Consider the following 23044-nt stretch of genomic DNA (forward strand, 5'->3'; position numbering starts at 1 on the left):
AATGTCAATGACAAGAACACATGTCAATGATGAGATAACACAAGTTATAAATCATATTCTGTCACATTTTTATGATATAGTCAAATACACAAAACTGCCTTTTTCTCCCTAAAAGAATGACATTGGATTCTTGTAAAGTAATGGCTGATCTATTAAGGTTTATGCTGAGATCTTGGGAAATATTGCCCCAGTGGATCCTAAATTGTTAATTACTCTGATAACAGGGGCAAAAGCCACAACACCTCTGTAGGAGAGAGGGAGGCATAACCTTCGAATGTGCTATCCCTTATAAAGATTAGGAAGAATTATTGACAGACAGAGAGCTATATCACCTTCACCATGTATCTTTCATCCCATTGAAGTGATTAAAAAAAAAAAAAAAGAAGGGAAATCAGCCAAGGTAACAGAATATTTTTTTTTTTTCTGAAGCCACTGCTCATAGCAGGTAAATGTTCAAGTCTGGAAGGTACAGCCAAGGAACGCTCTATGGAAATAAACTTTGAATGCAAAAAAAACCCCAATCCTAATAATAGCTTCATTTTCTACTGGGAAGTCAACAAGAGCAAAGAGGAAATGACCCAGTTTTAGAGGTCTCTCTCCATCACAAAATGCTGAAGCTGCAGCTGAGATAATTGTCAACACTGAAATTGTCATTTCATTCCCAAGATTAGCCTTGATGCAGAGAATGGATCAGTATGGATTACCCTGCTCTGAAAGATCTCTTTAAAGAGATCAGAAATCTTTTTCCTCGACACTTTCACAGGGATGTTCATCTCTTCTCTGTGGTGCTGGGTACAGTAGTCGTGCCACATCCTTGGAAGCATCATGGTCTAATTTAGCAGGTGATTTATTGGGTGCCCATAACCTCTGAGGCCACAGTTTGTAAATGATGATAGATCTGAAGTCCCAGCATGTGAAAACAGGCTTTCAGAGCAGGGTGAAGCAGAGGTTCCATCAGCAACTGGACGCTTTTCTCAAACACACACACATACAGGAAAATTCTCTAAGGAAAGGAAAAATCCACCACACAGGGATTTTGAAATGTGTAATAAGTCCTTATAATGGCTTGTATCAAAAATCAATCAAGCAGGTATCTCATTTTTGCTTTAATAGTCCAAAAATGAATCCTCAGCAGGACACACTATTTAAGTACCTATTTGTGCTTCTCTGTAAGATGTGACACTAAGGATATGAACTCCCACTAGGAGTTTATAATTCTAAGGAAAAGTGCACAATGACAGAGACAAATAAATGGAGAATATTATCGAAGCAAACAGGTTAGAAATGGGTAGACTTGTCTTCATAAAAAAAGTTCTCTAGAGAAAACAGAGTCAATATTTTGGTGTAAGCTTGAAGTGTCAGCCTCTTAGGGCTTATCTAAAAACACACAGAGAAAATCATTTATACCTGAAAATAGTCTTAAATTTTAAATTGACTTTGGTACATGGTCTGTGGTTTGAGGCCAAAATAAAATATTTTCTGCCCAATTGTGGTACACAACTAATTCTCACTAATGAAATTTGATATCTCTGGTGTAGCCACAGCAAACATATAAGGTGGATTGAATTTTGTTGGGAAATATGAGCTCAAAAACAAGGATCTGTGGAATCAGCTAGAGAGATCGATTTTGACTGTAACTCAGCTTTTTCCTCTACTGTTTAATAATCATGAAAATACGATCAATTTCTTAACTAATAAAGAAATATCTTAACAAATGTATTACTCAAAAAACAAAATACACATACACAGGCCAGCCAGACATGCTTTTTCCTTTGAAACACTGCTTCTATTACTTGAAGAAAACACATTTAAAAAAAAATAAAGCAGAGGTGGGGCCAAGACGGCTGACTAGGTAGAAGCTACCGTGGATCCCTCTTGCAACAAAGACTCGGAAAAACAAGTGAATCGATCACATACATGGCAATCTACGAACCCTGACCATCAAACACAGAACTAAGGAGTTGACCTGAGTGACAGGGAAGTGAAAAGCTGCTCCCTGAAGCAGTGACCGCTTCTGGAACCAGCGTCCTGCACCACAGCCTTGTGCCCTCGGGATTCCCTGGTGCTGGAGTGGTGAGGCTGATTGCGGTTTACTGACACGGGGCAAGCATGGGACGCAGCCCTAACCCCTAACCCCCTGGAGTAACCTCAGTAGAGACTCAGCCAGCACAAGCTGGCTGCACACTGACGCAGCTGACAAGAGAATGAGCAACCACGGGGAAGCAGCGACTGTTTTCAGAGCCTGGAGCCAGCGTCACAGTCAGATAACCTTGGTGCCAGGCTTTGGACTAAGTGCAGAGGAGCTGAGCACGGCTTCCTGAGATGGCGCAAGCACAGGATGCAGCCCTAGCCCCCTGATTAACCTCGGGTGAAATCCAGCCAATGCACGCAGGCTGCACAAAGATGCGACTGACAGGAGAAATCATGGGGAAGCAGCGACTGGTTTTGGAGCCTGGAGTGCAGTGTCCCAGCCAGAAAACCTTGGCACTGGGCTTCAAGCACAGGATGCAGGCCTGAGCCTAGGGGGCAATCTCGACCCAGCCAGCGACACAGGCTACACGCCCCTCTGGAATCTCAGATAAAACAGTCATCGCCAAGCAAGATAAGTAACTTTGTCTATATCGCCATGCTACTCTCTCCTATCTATCTGATCCCTCCCCTCCCTGCCCTAGGCAGCTTCATTAACAATGGAATTTCCTGGCCCAGGGAATGAAGTCCTCTGCAGGTTTTTTTTTTTTTTTTCCTAACCCATTCTCCTGGCCTGAGAGAAGCAGCAATTAACAACCCAGGGGGGAAAAATCCCTCCCTGACTTCCCTAAACTGGAATAAAAATACAGAACCAGCTCCAGCCAAGCATATGAGATCCACAGTCTTTGGCTTTCATCCCTACAGGGAACCAGGTGGCTATTATAATGCAAGGGTAATTCTGATAAAGATCTGACTGTAATTGTTTTAGTGGAGCAGTGGAAAGACAAGTTTTCGAGGTCTGATACCTCTCTACTCATTAAACAGAGCCCTCACTGATCCACAGTGGGGAACTGAGGGCTGAAGCTCCACCCAAACCACCTAGCCACCTGCTAAAGGGCTCTGAGGATAGTGACACTTACCAATCTTTAGAGGTACAATCATTGGGTGCCTTAGGTACAGCTGCAGAGCCCACCCACCAAAGTGCTCTAGGAATAGAGACACACCTACCTCACTGGCACGTGGGGGAAGGCTGTCACCATCCTACCCTCCTTAAAGTGTGACCCCCTACCGCTACTAGAATCTGGTGCACACAACTATCACCACTACTCCTCTAAGTTAATAGGTGACAGTCTACACTACACACTTGGTGACTCAAAATCAGAACACCTAATCTGATTCTATTCAAGAATAGTGAATGGACTCAGGCTTATATATCTGGTAACAGCTCAAACCAGCTGGTAATAGGAGATAAGTGATTCAAAGGCTACATCAATCAACACGTTGCAATCTAGTAGCCCATCTGGGTATACTGAAACAAAAGAAGAAGATAAGACTCAGTGAGCAAATATAAAATAAATCATTACAATAACTTATAGATGGCTCGGAGACAGCAGTCGATCAAATCACATAAAGAAGCAGACCATGATTGCTTCTACAAATCCCCAAATCAAAGAATCAAAATCTTTCCCAAATGAAGATACAATCCTGGAATTGCTAGATGCAGAATATAAAAAACTAATATACAGAACGCTTCAAGACATCGGGGATGACCTCAGAAATGAAATAAGGCAATCTACAGAAAAAGCCAAGGAACACACTGATAAAGCAGTTGAAGAGATCAAAAAGATTATTCAAGAACATAGAGGAAAAATTAATAAGCTGTAAGAAACCATAGAGAGACAGCATTCAGAAATCCAAAAGATTAACAGTAAATTTACAGAATTAGACAACTCAACAGGAAGTCAGAGAAGCAGAATTGAGGAATTGGAATGGAGAGTGGGAAAGCTGGAGAATAAGGCAATTGACACCAATAGAGTTGAAGAAAAATCAGATAAAAGAATTAAAAAAATAAAGAAATCTTAAGAATCCTGTGGGACTCTATGAAGAAGAATAACTTGCATGTGGTTGGAGTTCCAGAACAGGGAGGGATAACAGAAGACACAGAGAATAGCTGAAGATCTTTTGGCAGAAAACTTCCCTGGCATCGTGAAAGACGGGAGGATATCTATCCAAGATGCTCATCGAACCCCATACAAGATTGATCCAAAAAGAAAATCACCAAGACATATTATCATCAAACTTGCCAAAACCAAAGATAAAGAGAAAATTCTAAAAGCAGCCAGGGATAAAAGAAAAGTCACCTACAAAGGAGAATCAATGAGAATAAGTTCAGACTACTCAGCAGAAACCATGCAGGCAAGAAGGCAATGGGATGACATATATAGAGCACTGAAGGAGAAAAACTGCCAGCCAAGAATCACATATCCAGCAAAACTCTCTCAAATATGAAGGTGAAATTAAAACATTTACAGATAAACACAAGCTTAGAGAATTTGCAAAAACCAAATCAAAGCTACAAGGATTATTGGAGGAAATTCTTTGGTCAGAAAATCAATATCAGGTACCAACACAACACAAGGTCACAGGACAGAACATCCTGATATCAACTCAAATAGGGAAATCACATAAACAATATAAGATTAATTTAAAAAAGAAAAAAATGCTCAAAACAGGATATCATTAAAGTCATTATGTAAAAGACTACAATAATCAAAAAAGAGGGACTAAATACAGGAAGCATAGATCTTCCATATGGAGAGGAACACAAGGTGATATAGGACAGTATAAGTTGGTTTTTACTTAGAAAAATAAGGGTAAATATTAAGGTAACCACAAAGAGTTCTAACAATTCCATACTTCAAAATAAAAACCAAGAAAAACATAACGACTCAGCAAAAATAAATTCAACTACTATGAAAATGAGGAACACACAATTTACACAGAAAAACTTATCAGCACAAAAAGGTAAGTGGAAAAATGATATTGTCAACAACACACAAAAAAAGGCATCAAAATGACAGCACTAGACTCATTCTTATCTATAATTACGCTGAATGAAAATGGAGTAAATGCACCAATAAAGAGACCGAAAGTCTCTGACTGGATATAAAAACACGATCCATCTACATGCTGCCTACAACAGACTCACCTTAGACTGAGAGACAAAAACAAACTAAAACTCAAAGGATGGAAAAAAACATATCAAGCAAACAACAATCAAAAAAAAGCAGGAGTGGCAATATTAATTTCTGACAAAATAAACTTTAAAGTTAAGTCCACCACAAAGGATAAAGAAGGACACTACATAATGATTAAAGGGACAGTTGACCAGGAAGATACAACCATATTAAATATTTATGCACCGAATGACAGGGCTGCAAGATACATAAAACAAACTTTAACAGAATTGAAAAGTGAGATAGACACCCCCACAATTATAGTAGGAAACTTCAACACACCACTTTCGGTGAAGGATAGGACTTCCAGTAAGAAGCTCACAGAGAAATGGAAGATCTAGTTGCTACAATCAACCGACTTGACCTCATAGACTCATACAGAACATTCCACCCAACAGCTGCAAAGTATACTTTTTTCTAGTGCACATGGAACATTCTCTAGAGTAGATCACATGTTAGGTCATAAAATAAACCTTTGCATAATCCAAAATATCAAAATATTACAACGTATCTTCTCAGACCATAAGGCCATAAAAAGTAGAAATCAATAACAGAAAAAGCAGGGAAAAGAAATCAAATACTTGGAAATTGAACAATACCCTGCTCAAAAAAGACTGGGTTATTGAAGACATTAAGGAGGGAATAAAGAAATTCATAGAATGCAAAGAGACTGAAAACACTTCCTATCAAAACCTCTGGGACATAGCAAAAGCAGTGCTCAGAGGTCGATTAATATCGATAAATGCACACATACATAAAGAAGAAAGGGCCAAAATCAGAGAACCTTCCCTACAACCTGAACAAATAGAAAGCAAGCAACAAAAGAATCCGTCAGGCCACCAGAAGAAAACAAATAATAAAAATTAGAACAGAATTAAATGAATTAGAGAACAGAAAAACAATTGAAAGAATTAACAAAGCCAAAAGAGGGTTCTTTGAAAAAATCAACAAAATTGATAAACCATTGGCCAGACTGAATAAAGAAATAAAGGAAAGGAAACAAATAACCCAAATAAGAAATGAGATGGGCCGTAACACAACGGACCCAACTGAAATTAAAAGAATCATATAAGATTATTACGAAAAATTGTACTCTAAGAAATTTGAAAACCTAGAAGAAATGGATGAATTCCTAGAAACACACTACCTACCTAAACTAACACAATCAGAAGTACAACAACTAAATAGACCCATAACAAAAAAAGAGATTGAAAAGGTAATCAAAAAACTCCCAGCAAAAAAAAAAAAAAAAAAAAAACCCTGTCCCGGACGGCTTCACTGCAGAGTTCTACCAAACTTTCAGAGAAGAGTTAACACCACTACTACTTAAGGTATTTCAAAGCATAGAAAAGGACAGAATACTACCTAACTCATCCTATGAAGCCAGCATATCCCTGTCACGAAAACCAGGTAGACACCACAAAAAAAGAAAATCACAGACCTATATCCCTCATGAACATAGGTGCAAAAATCCTCAACAAAATTCTAGCCAATAGAATTCAACAACATATCAAAAAAATAATCCACCATGACCAAGTGGGATTTATACCAGGTATGCAAGGTAGGTTCAATATCAGAAAAACAATTAATGTAATCGACCATATAAATAAAACAAAAGACAAAAACCACATAATCTTATCAATTCATGAGGAAAAAGCATTTGACTAAGTCCAACACACATTCATGATAAAAACTCTCAGCAAAATAGGAATGGAAGGAAAATTCCTCAACATAATAAAGGGCATTTATACAAAGCCAAAAGCCAACATCATCCTAAATGGAGAGAGCCTGAAAACACTCCCACTGAGACTGGGAACCAGACAAGGATACCCTTTATCACTGCTCTTATTCAACATTGTGTTGGAGGTCCTAGCCAGAGCAATTAGGCTACACAAAGAAATAAAGGGCATCCGGGTTGGCAAGAAAGAAGTAAAATTATCTCTATTTGCAGATAACATGATCTTATACACAGAAAACTCTAAGGAATCCTCAAGAAAACTACTGAAATTAATGGAAGAGTTCAGCAGAGTTTCAGTTTAAAAGATAAACATACAAAACTCAGTTGGATTCCTCTACATCAACAAAAAGAACATCGAAGAGGAAATCACAAAATCAACACCATTCACAGTATCCCCCAAGAAGATAAAATACTTAGGAATAAATCTTACCAAAGATGTAAAAGACCTATACAAAGAAAACTACAAAGTACTAGTGCAAGAAACTAAAAGGGACCTACATAAGTGGAAAAACATACCTTGCTCATGGATAGGAAGACTTAACATAGTAAAAATATCTATTCTACCAAAAGCCACCTATATATGCAATGCACTTCCAATCCAAATTCCAGCAACATTTTTTAATGTGATGGAAAAACAAATCACCAACTTCATGTGGAAGGGAAAGAAGCCTTGGATAAGTAAAGCATTACTGAAAAAGAAGAACAAAGTGGGAGGCTTCACTCTACTTGATTTTAGAAGATATTATAAAGCCACAGTAGTCATAACAGCCTGGTACTGGTACAACAGGCACATAGACCAATGGAACAGAACTGAGAACCCAGATATAAATCCATCCACATATGAGCAGCTGATATTTGACAAAGGTCCAGTGTCAGTTAATTGGGGAAAAGATAGTCTTTTTAACAAATGGTGCTGGCATAACTGGATATCCATTTGCAAAAAAATGAAACAGGACCCATACCTCACACCATGCACAAAAACTAACTTCAAATGGATCAAAGACCTAAACATAAAGACTAAAACGATAAAGGTCATGGAAGAAAAATAGGGACAACGTTAGGAGCCCTAATACAAGGCATAAACAGAATACCAAACATTACTAAAAATGACGAAGAGAACCAGGTAACTGGGAGCTCCTAAAAATCAAACATCTATGCTCATCTAAAGACTTCACCAAAAGAGTAAAAAGACCACCTACAGATTGGGAAAAATTTTCAGCTATGACTTCTCTGACCAGGGCCTGATCTCTAAAATCTATACGATTCTGTTAAAACAACCACAAAAAGACAAACAACCCAATTAAAAATTGGCCAAAGGATATGAACACGCACCTCACTAAAGAAGATATTCAGGTGGCTAACAGATACATGAGGAAATGCTCTCAATCATTAGCCATTACAGAAATGCAAATTAAAACTATGATGAGATTCCATCTCACTCCAACAAGGCTGGCACTAATCCAAAAAACACAAAATAATAAATGCTGGAGAGGCTGTGGAGAGACTGGAACACTTATACACTGCTGGTGGGAATGTAAAATGGTACAACCACTTTGGAAATCGATCTGGCGTTTCCTTTAAAAGCTAGAAATAGAAGTACCATAAAGTACCATACGAACCAGAAATCCCACTCCTCGGAATATATCCTAGAGAAACAAGAGTCTTTACACGAACAGATATATGCACACCCGTGTTTACTGCGGCACTGTTTACAATAGCAAAAAGCTAGAAGCAACCAACGTGTCCATCAATGGACACATGGATAAATAAATTACGGTATATTCACAGAATGGAATACTACACATCGATAAAGAACAGTGAGGAATCTGTGAAACATTTCATAACATGGAGGAACCCAGAAGGCATTATGCTGAGTGAAATTAGTCAGATGCAAAAGGACAAATATTGTTTAAGACCACTATTATAAGATCTTGAGAAATAGTTTAAACTGAGAAGAACACATTCTTTTGTGGTTATGAAAGGGGGGAGAGAGGGAAGGTGGGAGGGGGTTATTTACTGATTAGATAGTAGATAAGAACTACTTTAGGTGAAGGGAAGGACAATACTCAATACAGGGGAGGTAAGCACAACTGGACTGGACCAAAAACAAAGAAGTTTCCTGAATAAACTGAATGCTTTGAAGGTCAGTGGAGCAGGGGTTTGTGGACTATGGCTTCAGGGGATATCTAAGTCAATTGGCAAAATAAATTTTATTAAGAAAACATTCTGCATCCCACTTTGAAGTGTGGCATCCGGGGTCTTAAACGCTAACAAGCGGCCATCTAGGATGCACTAATGAGTCTCAACCCACCTGGATCAAAGGAGAATGAAGAACACCAAGGTCACAAGGTAATTATGAGCCCAAGAGACAGAAAGGGCTACATGAACTAGAGACTACATCATCTTGAGACCAGAAGAACTAGATCGTGCCCGGCCACAACTGATGACTGCCCTGACAGGGAACACAACAGAGAACCCCTGAGGGAGCAGGAGAACAGTGGGATGCAGACCCCAAATTCTCATATAAAGACCAGACTTAATGGTCTGGCTGAGACTAGAAGGACCCCAGCAGTCATGGTCCCCAAACTTTCTGTTGGCCCAGGACAAGAACCATTCCCGAAGCCAACTCATCAGACATGGAAGGGACTGGACAATGGGTTGGAGAGAGATGCTGATGAGGAGTGAGCTACTTGCATCAGGTGGACACTTGAGGCTATGTTGGCATCTCCTGCCTGGAGGGGAGATGGGAGGCTAGAGGGGCTTAGAAGCTGGCGAAATGGACATGAAAGGAGAGACTGGAAGGAGGGAGCGGGCTGCCTCCTTGCGGGGGAGTAAGTGGGAGTATGTAGTAAGATGTATAGAAGTTTTTATGTGAGAGACTGACTTGATTTGTAAACTTTCCCTTAAAGCACAATAAAAATTATTTAATAAAAAAAAAATAAAGCATAGCATCAAATGTCAGCTCGTTAGTGTGGTGACCTGTAAACATGTGGCTGATGACTTCTAACTTGCTGGGTACACAGTGTCTGAACCTTTATCCTTGTTAACATTTGATCAAAACGAAGAGTGAGGAGTGAATACTTTGTTGCTGTGAATCATCATTTTCCCTGCAAAGGATGACTCATTTCCTGATATTTGGACTCCTTTGATTTGAAATATATAAAGGTTTTGGTGTTTGAACAGGCCATGAAACCAGCATATAGCAAGGATTAGTGCAGCACTGAAGTCCAGCCTACAGGAGCTGTGAAACGCTCCCTTTCATTTCCAGAGCAGGGGGCAGCCAGCCAGCAGCGTCCTCAGGACAACGCTTGTGCCCAAGCCTGGTTTATTTCCAACTCGCTGCAACGGCCACTTGCCCCTCTCCCAGCCCACGTGGAGATGGCGGCTACTTTAAAACCCCCACAACGCAGCAGGGAAATTCTACCTGAAAGGGAGGAGAGCAGAACAGCACCAAAGAACACAGGGATGACTCTTTCGTACATGTACTTCAGAGAATTACTCTCAAACCCAGGTTTCATGCTCAGAAGTACCAGGTAAAGGGGGCGTGGCTGAGTTCCTGGGTGCTCTCCGATGCTGATGATAACCCAGGTTCCTCCCCTCCTTGTTTCCACCTGCCAACTAGTTACCCGTATGGAGTCAACTCCGACTTACAGTGACTCCATGTGTCAGAGTAGACAGACATGTGCTCCACAGAGTTTTCAATGGATGATTTTTCAGAAGTAGACTGCCAGGCCTTTCTTCTGAGGCACCTCTGGGTGGATTCAAACTGCCAATCTTTCAGTTAGCAGCTGAGAGTGTTAACTGCCACCCAAGGACTCCTTTTTTTCAATTAAAGACATTTTTAAAAAAACAGTATCTCTCCACTTCGACGATGTACCTCCTACAGCCTGCCAGGATGTCAGTGCATTAAAAGTAAAAAGAGGGAAATAGAGTTTCCCACTTACCTGTTTTCTGTTACAATGTAGCCATATTCCTCCTCATCAGAAGATTTGACTTCTAACTGCAGGCCTGTGCCTGCGCGCTGTTGAGATTCTGCCTGAAGGCTTTCATCTTGCTTCAAAGCCCCTGGAATCCAGTTTTGATAATCCCTAAACCCATCCACTCTGGGTTCAGAATTTGGCTTATCAAATAGCTCTTTGGAGTAAGTCTGACTCCTGACATTTTCAATGCCGACGTTAACTTCTTCCGAAGACTGGGGTTCCTCCGATTTCTTGATATCAGTTTTAAATGACTTGGCAAGAGGAAGAGCCTCAGGCATGTGTTGGGGCTTGTGTTCCTTCAAGAGGTCCCCAAGTTTGACATTCAAGTGTTTGACCTAGTGGAAAGAAAAATTCCCATAAGATGATGCCTAATAAAAGATTGTTGACATGCATGAATCTAAAGAATATTTGTCATAAAAATCATCCATATGGTACAATAACAGGCAACTTAAAATGAAAACAGTTGATGAAAGCTTTTACAGTCAGTATTCAGAATTACATCTAGATGAGAAATTTTAAACAGAATGGAAGATGCAGGCATTATGTATCAGTATCACTTCAGTGGAGACCCTGGTGGTGCCGTTGTTAAGAGCTACAGCTGCTAACCAAAAGGTCGGCAGTTCAAATCCATCAGGCGCTCCTTGGAAACTCTATGGGGCAGTTGTATTCTGTCCTATAGGGTCACTATGAGTCAGAATCAACTCGATGACAACAGGTTTGGTTTTTTTTTTTTATCACTTAAATAGTTCATTCTCTCTTTCCCCTGCTCTCTCTATTTCTCTGTGTCTGTCTCTCTCTCTCTCTCTACACACACGCACACATCTTCCTAAAGAATCTGATTTGTAAACATAGATCCCTTGCTTCTATATTTTGAAAAATTGATTCTGAGATGGCATCCTTCTAGAAACAATGATAACCTAACAACAAGAATAATAATAATAGAACTTTTCCAATGTACAAAGGCACCATACTAAACACTTTGTATGTATTAACTCACTGAATCTTCAAAATAACCCTAAGACTTAGGAGCTGTCATCCTCCCATTTTGCAGAAAGCACAAAGAACGTTAACCCACTTGTGAAAACATCACAGGGACACGTAATTGCTGTCTCACAGTATACAGGGGATATTTGGTCAAGTCTTGCAATGCTCACACCCTATGCTGAAACCTATTTCCTGGAAAAGGGGCTCCTCAGAACCACTTAATTGATGCTTAAAAAAAAAAAACTGTTTCTGGTTTCATTGATTCTCTCTCTCTCTCTTTTCTCTAATTTATTTCTGCTCTGGTCTTTGTTATTTCCCTCCTTTTGGAAGCTTTGGCATTAGTTTGCTCTTCTTTTTCTAATTCCTCAAGTTGTAAATTTCAGTTTTTGATTTGAGATCTTCCTTCTTTTATTATGTGCTTACCCTTATAAAATCTTCCCACCCCCCAGCACTGCCTTCACTGCATTCAATAAGTGTTAGAATGTTCTCCTTTCATTTTCATTTTTTCTAGTAGGTGTATATTTCTGATTTCTCTCTTGATTTATTCCTTGACTCATAGCTGTTTAATCGTGTTTAATTTCCACACATTTGAGTACCTTCCAATTTTCCTTCCACTATTAATTTCTAGTTGCATTCCATTGTGGCCAGAGAAGATGTTTGTAAGATTAAAATCTTTTCAAATTTACTGAGATGTCTTTTGTGACCTAGAATTTGGTCTATCCTGGAGAATGATCCATGTATATGGCGAAGAATGTATACTGTTGGGTGAAGTATTCAATACATGTCTGTTAAGTCTAGTTGGTTTACGGTGTTGATCAAATCCTCTACTTCCTTTTTTGTCTTCTTTCAAGATGTTCTGTCCATTATTGAAAGTGGTGTATTGATGTCTCCAACTATTGTAGAATTTTCCGTTACTCCCTTCAATTTTGTCAGTGTTTCCATCATATATTCTGGGCTCTGATGTTAGGTGCATATATATTCAAAATTGTTATATCTTCTTGATGAACTGACACTTTCATCATTATATAATGTCCTTCTTTATCTCATAATAGATTTTGATGTAAAGTCTATTTTATCTGATATCAACATACCACACCAGTTCTCTTTTGGTACTATTTGCATGGACTTTTTTTTTTCCATCCATTCACCTTCAACCTATTTATGTCTTTGGGCCAAAGATGTGTCTCTTGGAGACAGCATACAGATGGATTTTTTTTTTTAATCCATTCTGAAATTCTCTGCCTTTCAACTGAAGATTTTAATCTATTTACATTTAAGGAATTGCCTGTGAGAAAGAGATCACTTCTGCCATTTTCTTGTTTATTTTTTGTGTCCTATACCTTCTTTGTTCCTCATTTCCTCCAAAACTGCCATCATTTGTGCGTGTTAAATTTTTGCAGTGAAAAATTTTGATTCCTTCCTCTTTTCCTTTCCTTTATATTTTTAGATATTTTTCTTGTGGTTACCATGAAGATTACACTTAACATCATAGTATTATAACAACCTAGTTTATAGTGATACCAACTTGACTACAGGAACATATAAAGACTATTCCTACACGCTTCCTCCTCACATCCCACTTTATGTAGTTGTTATTATAAATTACATCATCATACATTATGTGTCCAACAGCATAAGTTTATAATTATATTTTATGTATTTGTCCTTTGGAATCACATAGGACACAACTACTAAAGTCACAAACCAAAAATACCATAAAACTGGCCTTTTTTTTTTTTTTTTTTTGCCCATGATATTACCTTTATTGGAATCTTTGTTTTCTGCATATGTCTTTGAGTTATTATCTAGAGTCCTTTCAGTGCTATCTGAAGAACTCCCTTTAGAATTTCTTCCACTGCAAGTCTAGTTGTCACAGACTCCCTTACCTTTTAATTATCTGGGCATGTCTTAATTTTACCCTCATTCTGGAAAGACAGTGTTTTCAGATAGAGAATTTTTGGTAGACATTTCATTTCTTTCAGCACTTTAAATACATCATTCCTCTGCCTCTGGCCTCTAAGGACTCTGAGGAGAATTTATACTTAATCTTATTGAAGATCACTTGTCTGTGACATTTTTCTGCTCTCTTGCTGCTTTCAGAATTCTCTCTTTATCTTTGGCTTTTGAGAGTTCAGTTATAATGTGGCTTGATATGCATCACTTGGAGTTTTTTCTATTGGGAGTTCATTGAGCTTCTTGTATTTGTAAATTTACGTCTTTAATCAAATTTGGAATGCCATTATTTCTTCAAATATTTTTGTCATTGTTCCTTTCTAACTCTTCTTCTTGTGGGGTACCCATGATGCATATGTGAGTTTGCTTGGTGGTGTCCCACAATTCCATTAGGCTCTGCTCAGCTTTCTTAATCCTTTTTCTTTTTGCTGTTCAGACTCAATAATTTTGAATACTATATCATCTAATTCACTGATTCTTTTTTGGACAGCTCAATTCTGCTGCTGAACCCCTCCAGGGAATTTATTTCAAGTATTGGATTTTTGGCACAGTAGTTAAGAATTCAGCTGCTAACCAAAAAGTTGACAGTTTCAACCCATGCAGTGACTCCACAAGAGAAACACCTGGTGATCTACTTCCGTAAAGGTGACAGCCAAGAAAACCCTATGGGACAATTCTATTGTCACATAGGGTTGCTATGAGTCAAAGCTGATTTCACAGCATCTAACAACAATGACATCTCTTATTAATATTCTCATTTTGTTCACGTGTAGTTTTCCTTTATTTGGAATGGGCACAAAGAGAGGTGATCAAACAGAATATGGAAATTATCAAGCAATATCACTAATATCACACACAAGTAAAATTTAGCTGAAGATAATTCAAAAGCAGTTTCAGCAGTACATCAACAGGAAACTGCCAGAAATTCAAGCCAGATTGAAAAGAGGACATGGAATAAGGGGTATCACTGCTGATCTCAGATCTTGGTTACAAGGGCGGGGAGGGGAAAGGATGGAAAAACACTAAGTATACAATAGATAAGTGGTAACTTTGGTGAAGGGTAAGACAGTACACAATACCGGGGAAGCCAGCACACCTTATACAAGGCAAGGTCATGGAAGCTCCTCGTTGTTGTTGTTAGCTGCCGTCGAGTCAGTTCTGACTCATAGCGACCCTATGCACAACAGAATGAAACACTGCCTGGCCCTGTGCCACCCTTACAATCGTTGTTATGCTTGAGCTCATTGTTGGAGCCACTGTGTTAATCCACCTCGTTGGGGTCTTCCTCTTTTCCACTGACCCTGTACTCTGCCAAGCATGATGTCCTTCTCCAGGGACTGATTCCTTCTGACAACATGTCCAAAGTATGTAAGATGCTGTCTCGACATCCTTGCTTCTAAGGAGCATTCTGGCCGCACTTCTTCCAAGACACATTTGTTCATTCTTTTGGCAGTCCGTGGTATACTCAATATTCTTTGCCAACACCACAATTCAAAGGCATCAACTCTTCTTCAGTCTTCCTTATTCATTGTCCAGCTTTCACATGCATATGATGTGATTGAAAATACCATGGCTTGGATCAGGCACACTTTAGTCTTCAGGGTGACATCTTTGCTCTTCAACACTTTGAAGAGGTCCTTTGCAACAGATTTACCCAATGCAATGTGTCTTTTGATGTCTTGACTGCTGCTTCCATGGCTGTTGATTGTGGATCCAAGTAAAATGTAATCCTTGACAACTTCAATTTTTTCTCCATTTATCACGATGTTGCTCATTGGTCCAGTTGTGAGGATTTTTGTTTTCTTTATGTTGAGGTGTAATCCATACTGAAGGCTGTGGTCTTTGATCTTCATTAGTAAGTGCTTCAAGTCTTCTTCACTTTCAGCAAGCAAGGTTGTGTCATCTGCATAACGCAGGTTGTTAATGAGTCTTCCTCCAATCCTGATGCCCTGTTCTTCTTCATGTAGTCCAGCTTCTCAGATTATTTGCCCAGCATACAGATGGAATAAGTATGGTGAAAGAATACAACCTTGAGGCACACCTTTCCTGACTTTAAACCAATCAGTATCCCCTTGTTCTGTCCTAACAACTGACTCTTGATCTATGTAAAGGTTCGTCATGAGCATAATTAAGTGTTCTGGAATTCCCATTCTTCACAGCGTTATTCATAGTTTGTTATGATCCACACAGTTGAATGCCTTTGCATAGTCAATAAAACACATGTAAACATCCTTCTGGTATTCTCTGCTTTCAGCCAGGATCCATCTGACATCAGCAATAATATCCCTGCTTCCACGTCCTCTTCTGAAACCAGCCTGAATTTCTAGCAGTTCCCTGTCGATATACTGCTACAGCCGTTTTTGAATGATCTTCAGCAAAATTTTGCTTGCGTGTTATATTAATGATATTGTTCTATAATTTCCACATTCAGTTGGATCACCTTTCTTGGGAATAGGCATAAATATGGATCTCTTCCAGTCAGTTGGCCAGGAACCTGTCTTCCATATTTCTTGGCATAGACGAGTGAGCACCTCCAGCGCTGCACCTGTTTGTTGAAACATCTCAATTGATATTCCATCAATTCCTGGAGCCTTGTTTTTCGCCAATGCCTTCAGAGCAGCTTGGACTTCTTCCTTCAGTACCATAAGTTCCTGATCATATGCTACCTCTTGAAATGTTTAAATATCGAATAATTCTTTTTGGTATAACTCTGGGTATTCCTTCCATCTTCTTTTGATGCTTCCTGCATCGTTTAATATTTTCCCCATGGAATCCTTCACTATTGCAACTCGAGGCTTGAATTTTTTCTTCAGTTCTTTCAGCTTGAGAAACACCAAGCGTGTTCTTCCCTTTTGGTTTTCCATCTCCAGTTCTTTGCACATGTCATTAGAATACTTTACTTTGTCTTCTCGAGAGGCCCTTTGAAATCTTCTGTTCAGTTCTTTTACTTCATCAGTTCTTGCTTTTGCTTTAGCTGCTCGACCCTCAAGAGCAAGTTTCAGAGTCTCCTCTGACATCCATTTTGGTCTTTTCTTTCTTTTAATGACCTCTTGCTTTCTTCATGGATGATGTCTTTGATGTCATTCCACAACTCGTCTGGTCTTTGGTCACTAGTGTTCAATGCATGAAATCTATTCTTGAGATGGTCTCTAAATTCAGGTGGGATATACTCAAGGTCATATTTCAGCTCTCGTGGACTTGCTGTGATTTTCTTCTGTTTCATCTTGAACTTGCATATGAGCAATTGATGGTCTGTTCCACAGTTGGCCCCTGGCCTTGTTCTGACTGATGATATTGAGCTTTTCCATCGTTTCTTTCCACAGATGTAGACACCCAAACACTCTGAGGGAACAAATTGCAGGGCTGAGGGCTGTGGGAACCATGGTCTTGGGGAACATCTAGCTCAACTTGCATGACAGTTTATAAAGAAAATATTCTACATTCTACTTTGGTGAGTAGCATCTGGAATCCTAAAAGCCTGTGAGTGGCCATCTAGGATACTCCACTGGTCTCACCCCTTTGGGAAGAAGGGAGGATGAAGAAAACTAAAGACATAAAGGAAAGATTAGGCTAAAGGCCTAGTGGACCACAACTACCATGGCATCCTCCAGATTGAGTCCAGTACCACTAGATGGTGCCCGGCTACCACCAACTTCTCTGACAGTGATCACAATACGGGGTCCTGGACAGAGCTAAAGAAAAACACAGAACAAAATTCAAACTCACAACACACACACACACACACACAAAGACCAGACTTACTGGCCTGACAGAGACTGGAGAAACCCCGAGAGTATGGCCCCCAGACATCCTTTCAGCTCAGTAATGAGGTCACTCCCAAGGTTTACCCTTTAATCCAGAGTAGACAGGCCCATGAAACAAAATGAGACTAAAGGGCGACACCAGCCCAGGGGAAAGGACTAGAAGGCAGGAGGGGACAGGAAAGCTGGGGTTGAGAAGGGAGAGTGTTGACCTATTGTAGGGTTGTTGACCTTTGTCATAAAATAATATGTGTACTCACTGTTCTATGAGAAGTTTGTTCTGTAAACCATCATTTAAAATACAATTTAAAAAATAAATAAATAAAGGAGAGGGTCAGCAAAAGAGAGGGAGACCTTCAAGACATGGATTGACACAGTAAACACAACAATGGTCTCAAGCATTGCATATGTTGTGAGGATGGCACAAAACTGGGAAGCATTTTGTTCTGTTTTACATAGGGTCACTATGAGTCAGAGCCAACTTGATGGCACCTAACAACAACAACAACATAGTTTACCTGATTTCCTTTAAAGTTCTTTGTCCTAATTTTCCTTTATTTTTTTTGTGTGCATGTTTATACTTAAAAAAAAAACAAAACTCTTCTAATCTCAATACCTGGGGTGTCATAGAGACAATTTTCTCTTCCTTTATTTGTTATTTTGAATGGGCTATCATTTCCAATTTCTTTGTACATCTTGTAACTTTTTGTTGAAACTGGGTCATTAGAATATTACAATGTATTAGTTCTGAGCATGTGTGAGACCTTCTCAATTCATCCATACACACAGTGCTTTCAGGTGCTAATTTCTGCAAGAAGCTCTCAAGTGGTCACAATTTTTCTCACTGTTCCTCCTCTACCCTGTAAGAGCTCTGATTCAGACAAAGGTAGTGTTCAGTTCTTCAGGCAGCTGCCAGACAGATTAAAACAGACACACAAGATCAGAACAGTCTGCTATCCCTCCAGAGACAGAGATCAGGGCTTCTTCTTTGTGAACATGAAAGCCATGGTCCATCTCTACTGTAGCCACCTGGCTGCTGTCCTGGGAGGGGGGAGGGCAGGAACAGTAGATAAATAAATGTTCCCACTGTTTAAAATCACCTTTTTCTTGTTTCAGCTTGTTGTTAGTTGTTATAATCTTCCATCTACTTTTTCAGAGTTCCTAAAGAGTTTAGATGACATATTTATAATTGCTTCTCTTGGTGCTTATGTGGGAGGGTCAAGACAGTAGACCTGCTCATGCTGCTATCTTCCCAGAAGTCTATTCCACTAGTTTTTGATGGATATTTAGAGCAATAATCCTTCGTGCTTTCTTCTAGTACTTGCTAACAGGCATGGATCCAAAAATCCACTAAGATAATGTGACAAAAGAATTACTAACCAAAAACTATTTTTTCTACTTTATAAGTAGAGTTTCATAAAAACACGAAAATATTGTCATTGCTTGTTCCAAGTTGATTTGCTGTATCTTTAGGCTTTTATTAATGGCCTAAGGTTATTAAATAGGAAAAACTAATAAATTGTTCTGTGAGTGAATATTATCCGTGACTAAGTCATTTTTGAAATTTCTTTCTAAAACCAAATTGCAATAATGGAAATGTTCTCTAATCTGTACTGTCCAATATGTTAGCTGTTAGCCCCATGTGACTAATGAGCACTTGAATTATGGTTAGCACAACAGAGGGACCGAAACTTTAATTTAATTTAAATTAATTAAAATTTAAATTAAATATGCACATGCAGCTAGAGGCTACCATACTGGTCAGAGCAAGTCTAAATTATTGAGAACCTGTAAATGTCCCCGTATTAAATAAACCTTAGAGATCAGTGTATACAGTATGATATCAAGTATAAAAATTGGACATATAATGTTATCATTTGATATGTCTGGTTGTGGAAATTCTAAGAAAATATTAATATTCTTTATAAGAAACCATATTTGTCAAATTTCTACAATGGGTAAATACTAGTTTTATAATCTGAAAATAGATATTATTATTATATTAATACACACAGTTTTGTATGTACACTTTACACTTTTTGTCTATTTGGAAACTATGAGAATTTTTTTCCATCCTTTGCAGAAAAAAAACAAAGCAAACTTTGTATTTCGTAAAAGTTTCCAAACCATTAAAAAAAAAATTACTGACACCACTCTAGGTTTAAATTAAACTAAACATTAAGTGACGTTCCATCTTACCTCTTCATAAATTTTATCATCATCTTCTTGTACTTTGTTATCTGTGAAAGACAGGAGCGTGAGCAAAATCTTTGTCAAAAGTATCATTACAAGGTGTTACAGCATGTAAAAAGATAACCACATAGAAGTCATCCTTCCTTACAGAAGATTAAGCATAATGATGCTGGTCTAATTTCTACTATAACATAAACCTATCCTGTTTATAGTATAAATAACAGTGTTCCACAAACTTCATGAAATAGGTAAACAATAGACATTGAGTCTGCCATAAATTACATTACTCAGTTCTATGGCTTTATGTATTATATTCAGTGTTAGCTTGAAGCAAGAAAAATCCATTGTACCTAGCAGCAGCTAATAGTTACAAACAAGAAAACTGAAGTATCTAGCCCAAACCACTTAATGGTTCAGATGGCTTCAGATTTCATTGACTTTGGTTATTTTCCTGTGGTGGTCATTTCTTTCCAAATAAATATAATACATACAATGCCCAATGGCACAGAACTCATTGCACGCTCCTCAAGTGGAACAATAGCCCCTTGCAGATAGCAGCCACATCCCAGAGACGTTTTATATCCCTCCTAATGCACAGGTTAGGTATTAATTATTTTTAATTGTTGATTGACTAGTCAACATAAAACACTATTATGTGGAGTTTCAGTATATTTTCCTACATTATATTCATCAGTCAAGTAATGCTTCCAACCTACAAGAAAGCCTTTGTCCCAACCAACAGAGAAAACAGGGACAAATCTGCAATTGCATTTTTGGCACGTATTTTTGTTTTGTTTTTTAAAAGTTTTTACTGTGCTTTAAGTGAAAGTTTACAAATCAAGTCAGTCTCTCACACAAAAACTTATATACACCTTGCCACGTACTCCCAATTGCTCTTCCCCAATGAGACAGCCCGTTCCCTCCCTCCACTCTCTCTTTTCGTGTCCATTTTGCCAGCTTCTAACCCCCTCTACCCTCTCATCTCCCCTCCAGGCAGGTGATGCCAACATAGTCTCAAGTGTCCACCTGATCCAAGAAGCTCACTCCTCACCAGCATCCCTCTCCAACCCATCGCCAGTCGAAGCCCTGTCTGAAGAGTTGGCTTTGAGAATGGTTCCTGTCCTAGGCCAACAGAAGGTCTGGGGGCCATGACCTCTGGGGTCCTTCTAGTCTCAGTCAGACCATTAAGTCTGGTCTCTTTATGAGAATTTGGGGTCTGCATCCCACCGCTCTCCTGCTCCCTCAGGGGTTCTCCGTTGTGTTCCCTGTCAGGGCAGTCATCAGTTGTAGCTGGGCACCATCTAGTTCTTCTGGTCTCAGGCTGATGTAGTCTCTGGTTATGTGTTGGCACGTATTTTTGCAGGCCTACTATATGCAAATACTTTGTTAGGTGCTTTAATGTAGCTCAAAAAGAACCTGAAAAGTAATTAGGCAAGAAGGAAGGTCAATCTTCAAAGAAGAATTTGCTCCTTCTGAGATGTGGTCTCGGCTTCCCCCCAGAAGCAGCCTCAGAGGGTGGTTGTGGACCTCAAGGAAACATTTGAATGAACACTTTTCACTTTATTATTCAAATGTTTGATAATGTTCACTCTCACTATCCAAACAAAAATACTCTCCTATTTTTTTTTTCCTAGATCTGAACCTCAGCAGAGAGGAATTAGTACACCTCCTTATAGACAGCAATTTGCCTTTCAACATAATTGCCCTGGTAGGCTTAGCCTGTTAAGAAAGCTTTTAGAGGCAAAGTTCAAACAGATAAAAATCATTAATACAAATCCCCTTCTCTCCAGCAGAAAGGATGCATTAAGGTTTTCTTTGGTAAGCCCGCAGATCTCTCAACAGCTCTGAGGCCTCGTCCCTTCCCCCCAAATGTCTACCATAAATGTAAATGATCCAAGAAGCTGGAAGTTTCACCTTGTAAACTATCCTCACTCTTCTTGTCATTTTCATAAAATGCTGCTTCTGAGCTGTCTGCTTGTTCTCCTGGTTTTCCTTCAGCTTCTCTCCCGGTGTTTTCCTGATCCTCTTCTGTATCTCCACCTTGCATGGCCTCAGCAATCACACTGGCCATCTCATCTAGCTCCAGTAGACTTAGATCATCCACATTGACCTGGTGCCTCCTCAGGTCCTTCAGGAGATTCTGAATAAATGCTTCTAAAGTGCACACACAAAAATAAACACGAACAAATTATGCATTGAAATATCCAGGCCTGGATGCAAGGAAATACATCAAGTGTACTCAAACATTTTGAGGCAACTTTCCCATCAATGCTGAACAAAGAGTGAGTGCTCAATAAATACTTTTCGTATTTGTTGAATTTAAATCACATGTAAAATTTAGGCTACGACCATTGTTCAGTGTCTTTAAAAAGTTGAAGCAGAAGTAGAAAACCCACAGAGAACTATGGACAAACACATTAGTCTGATTAAGAGGATGGAAAGTGATACCTTTGTTATGGATTGGATTGTGTCCCCTAAAATATGTGTTTAATTCTTAACCCCTGTGCCTGTAAATATGACCCTGTTTGGAAATAGGTTTGTTGTTGTTGCTGTTATGTTAGGACTCTGGGAGGTGCAAGCAGTTAGCAATTGGCTGTTAACCTAAAAGTTGACGGTTTGAACCCACCCAAAGGCTCCACAGAAGAAAGGCCTGGTGAACTGCTTCTGTAAAGATTACAGCCAAGAAAACCTTACAGAGCAGTTCTACTTTGTAACACATGGGGTCACCATGAGTCGGAATCAGCTCTACAACAACAGGTTTTGGTGCTTCTATTTTGTTATGTTAATGAGGTCATACCAGAGTAGGGTAAACCTAACCATGTCTAACTGGTGTCTTATCAAAAGAGCAGCAGACACAGAAACAAACACACAGGAGAAAGACAGATGCAAGGAACACCAAGGAACTCCTGAGGCTACTGATAAGGGTGGATCCTCCCCTAGAGCTGATTTAGTCTTCTAACATCCAAAGCTGTAAGACAACAAATTCCTGCTATTTAAAGCCACATACTTGTGACAGTTTTTGTAATGGCAGCACTAGGTAACTAAGAAAATCTCTCATAAAATAACTGGAATTATTTAACTAGGATGTAAGAACAATAGAGTAATTTCAGTTACAAAGAAATGATAAGCTTTTTCCATCTCACTTAGGAAGAAGAGAGATAACATCTAAAAGAGTGGCATGGTGCCAGACATACCATGAATGGCACATAATAACCCACCAAAGTTGATAGT

The 23044-nt window shown here is 39.1% G+C and overlaps 1 protein-coding gene across 1 annotated transcript in view; it reads right to left on the reverse strand.

The window, feature by feature from the left end:
* PTPRN2 (protein tyrosine phosphatase receptor type N2) overlaps positions 1–23044 on the reverse strand; it is a 1410930-nt gene that overhangs the window by 1074832 nt on the left and 313054 nt on the right. The window contains exons 7-9 of the mRNA XM_064274265.1: positions 21774–21967; positions 19820–19888; positions 10887–11257 (exon numbers count right to left, since the gene is read on the reverse strand). Of these exons, the coding sequence (XP_064130335.1) occupies positions 10887–11257; positions 19820–19888; positions 21774–21967 (634 nt within the window). The remainder of the gene's footprint in view (positions 1–10886; positions 11258–19819; positions 19889–21773; positions 21968–23044) is intronic.

This window comes from Loxodonta africana, chromosome 22 (assembly GCF_030014295.1).
Source record: "Loxodonta africana isolate mLoxAfr1 chromosome 22, mLoxAfr1.hap2, whole genome shotgun sequence".
Taxonomy (NCBI): domain Eukaryota; kingdom Metazoa; phylum Chordata; class Mammalia; order Proboscidea; family Elephantidae; genus Loxodonta; species Loxodonta africana.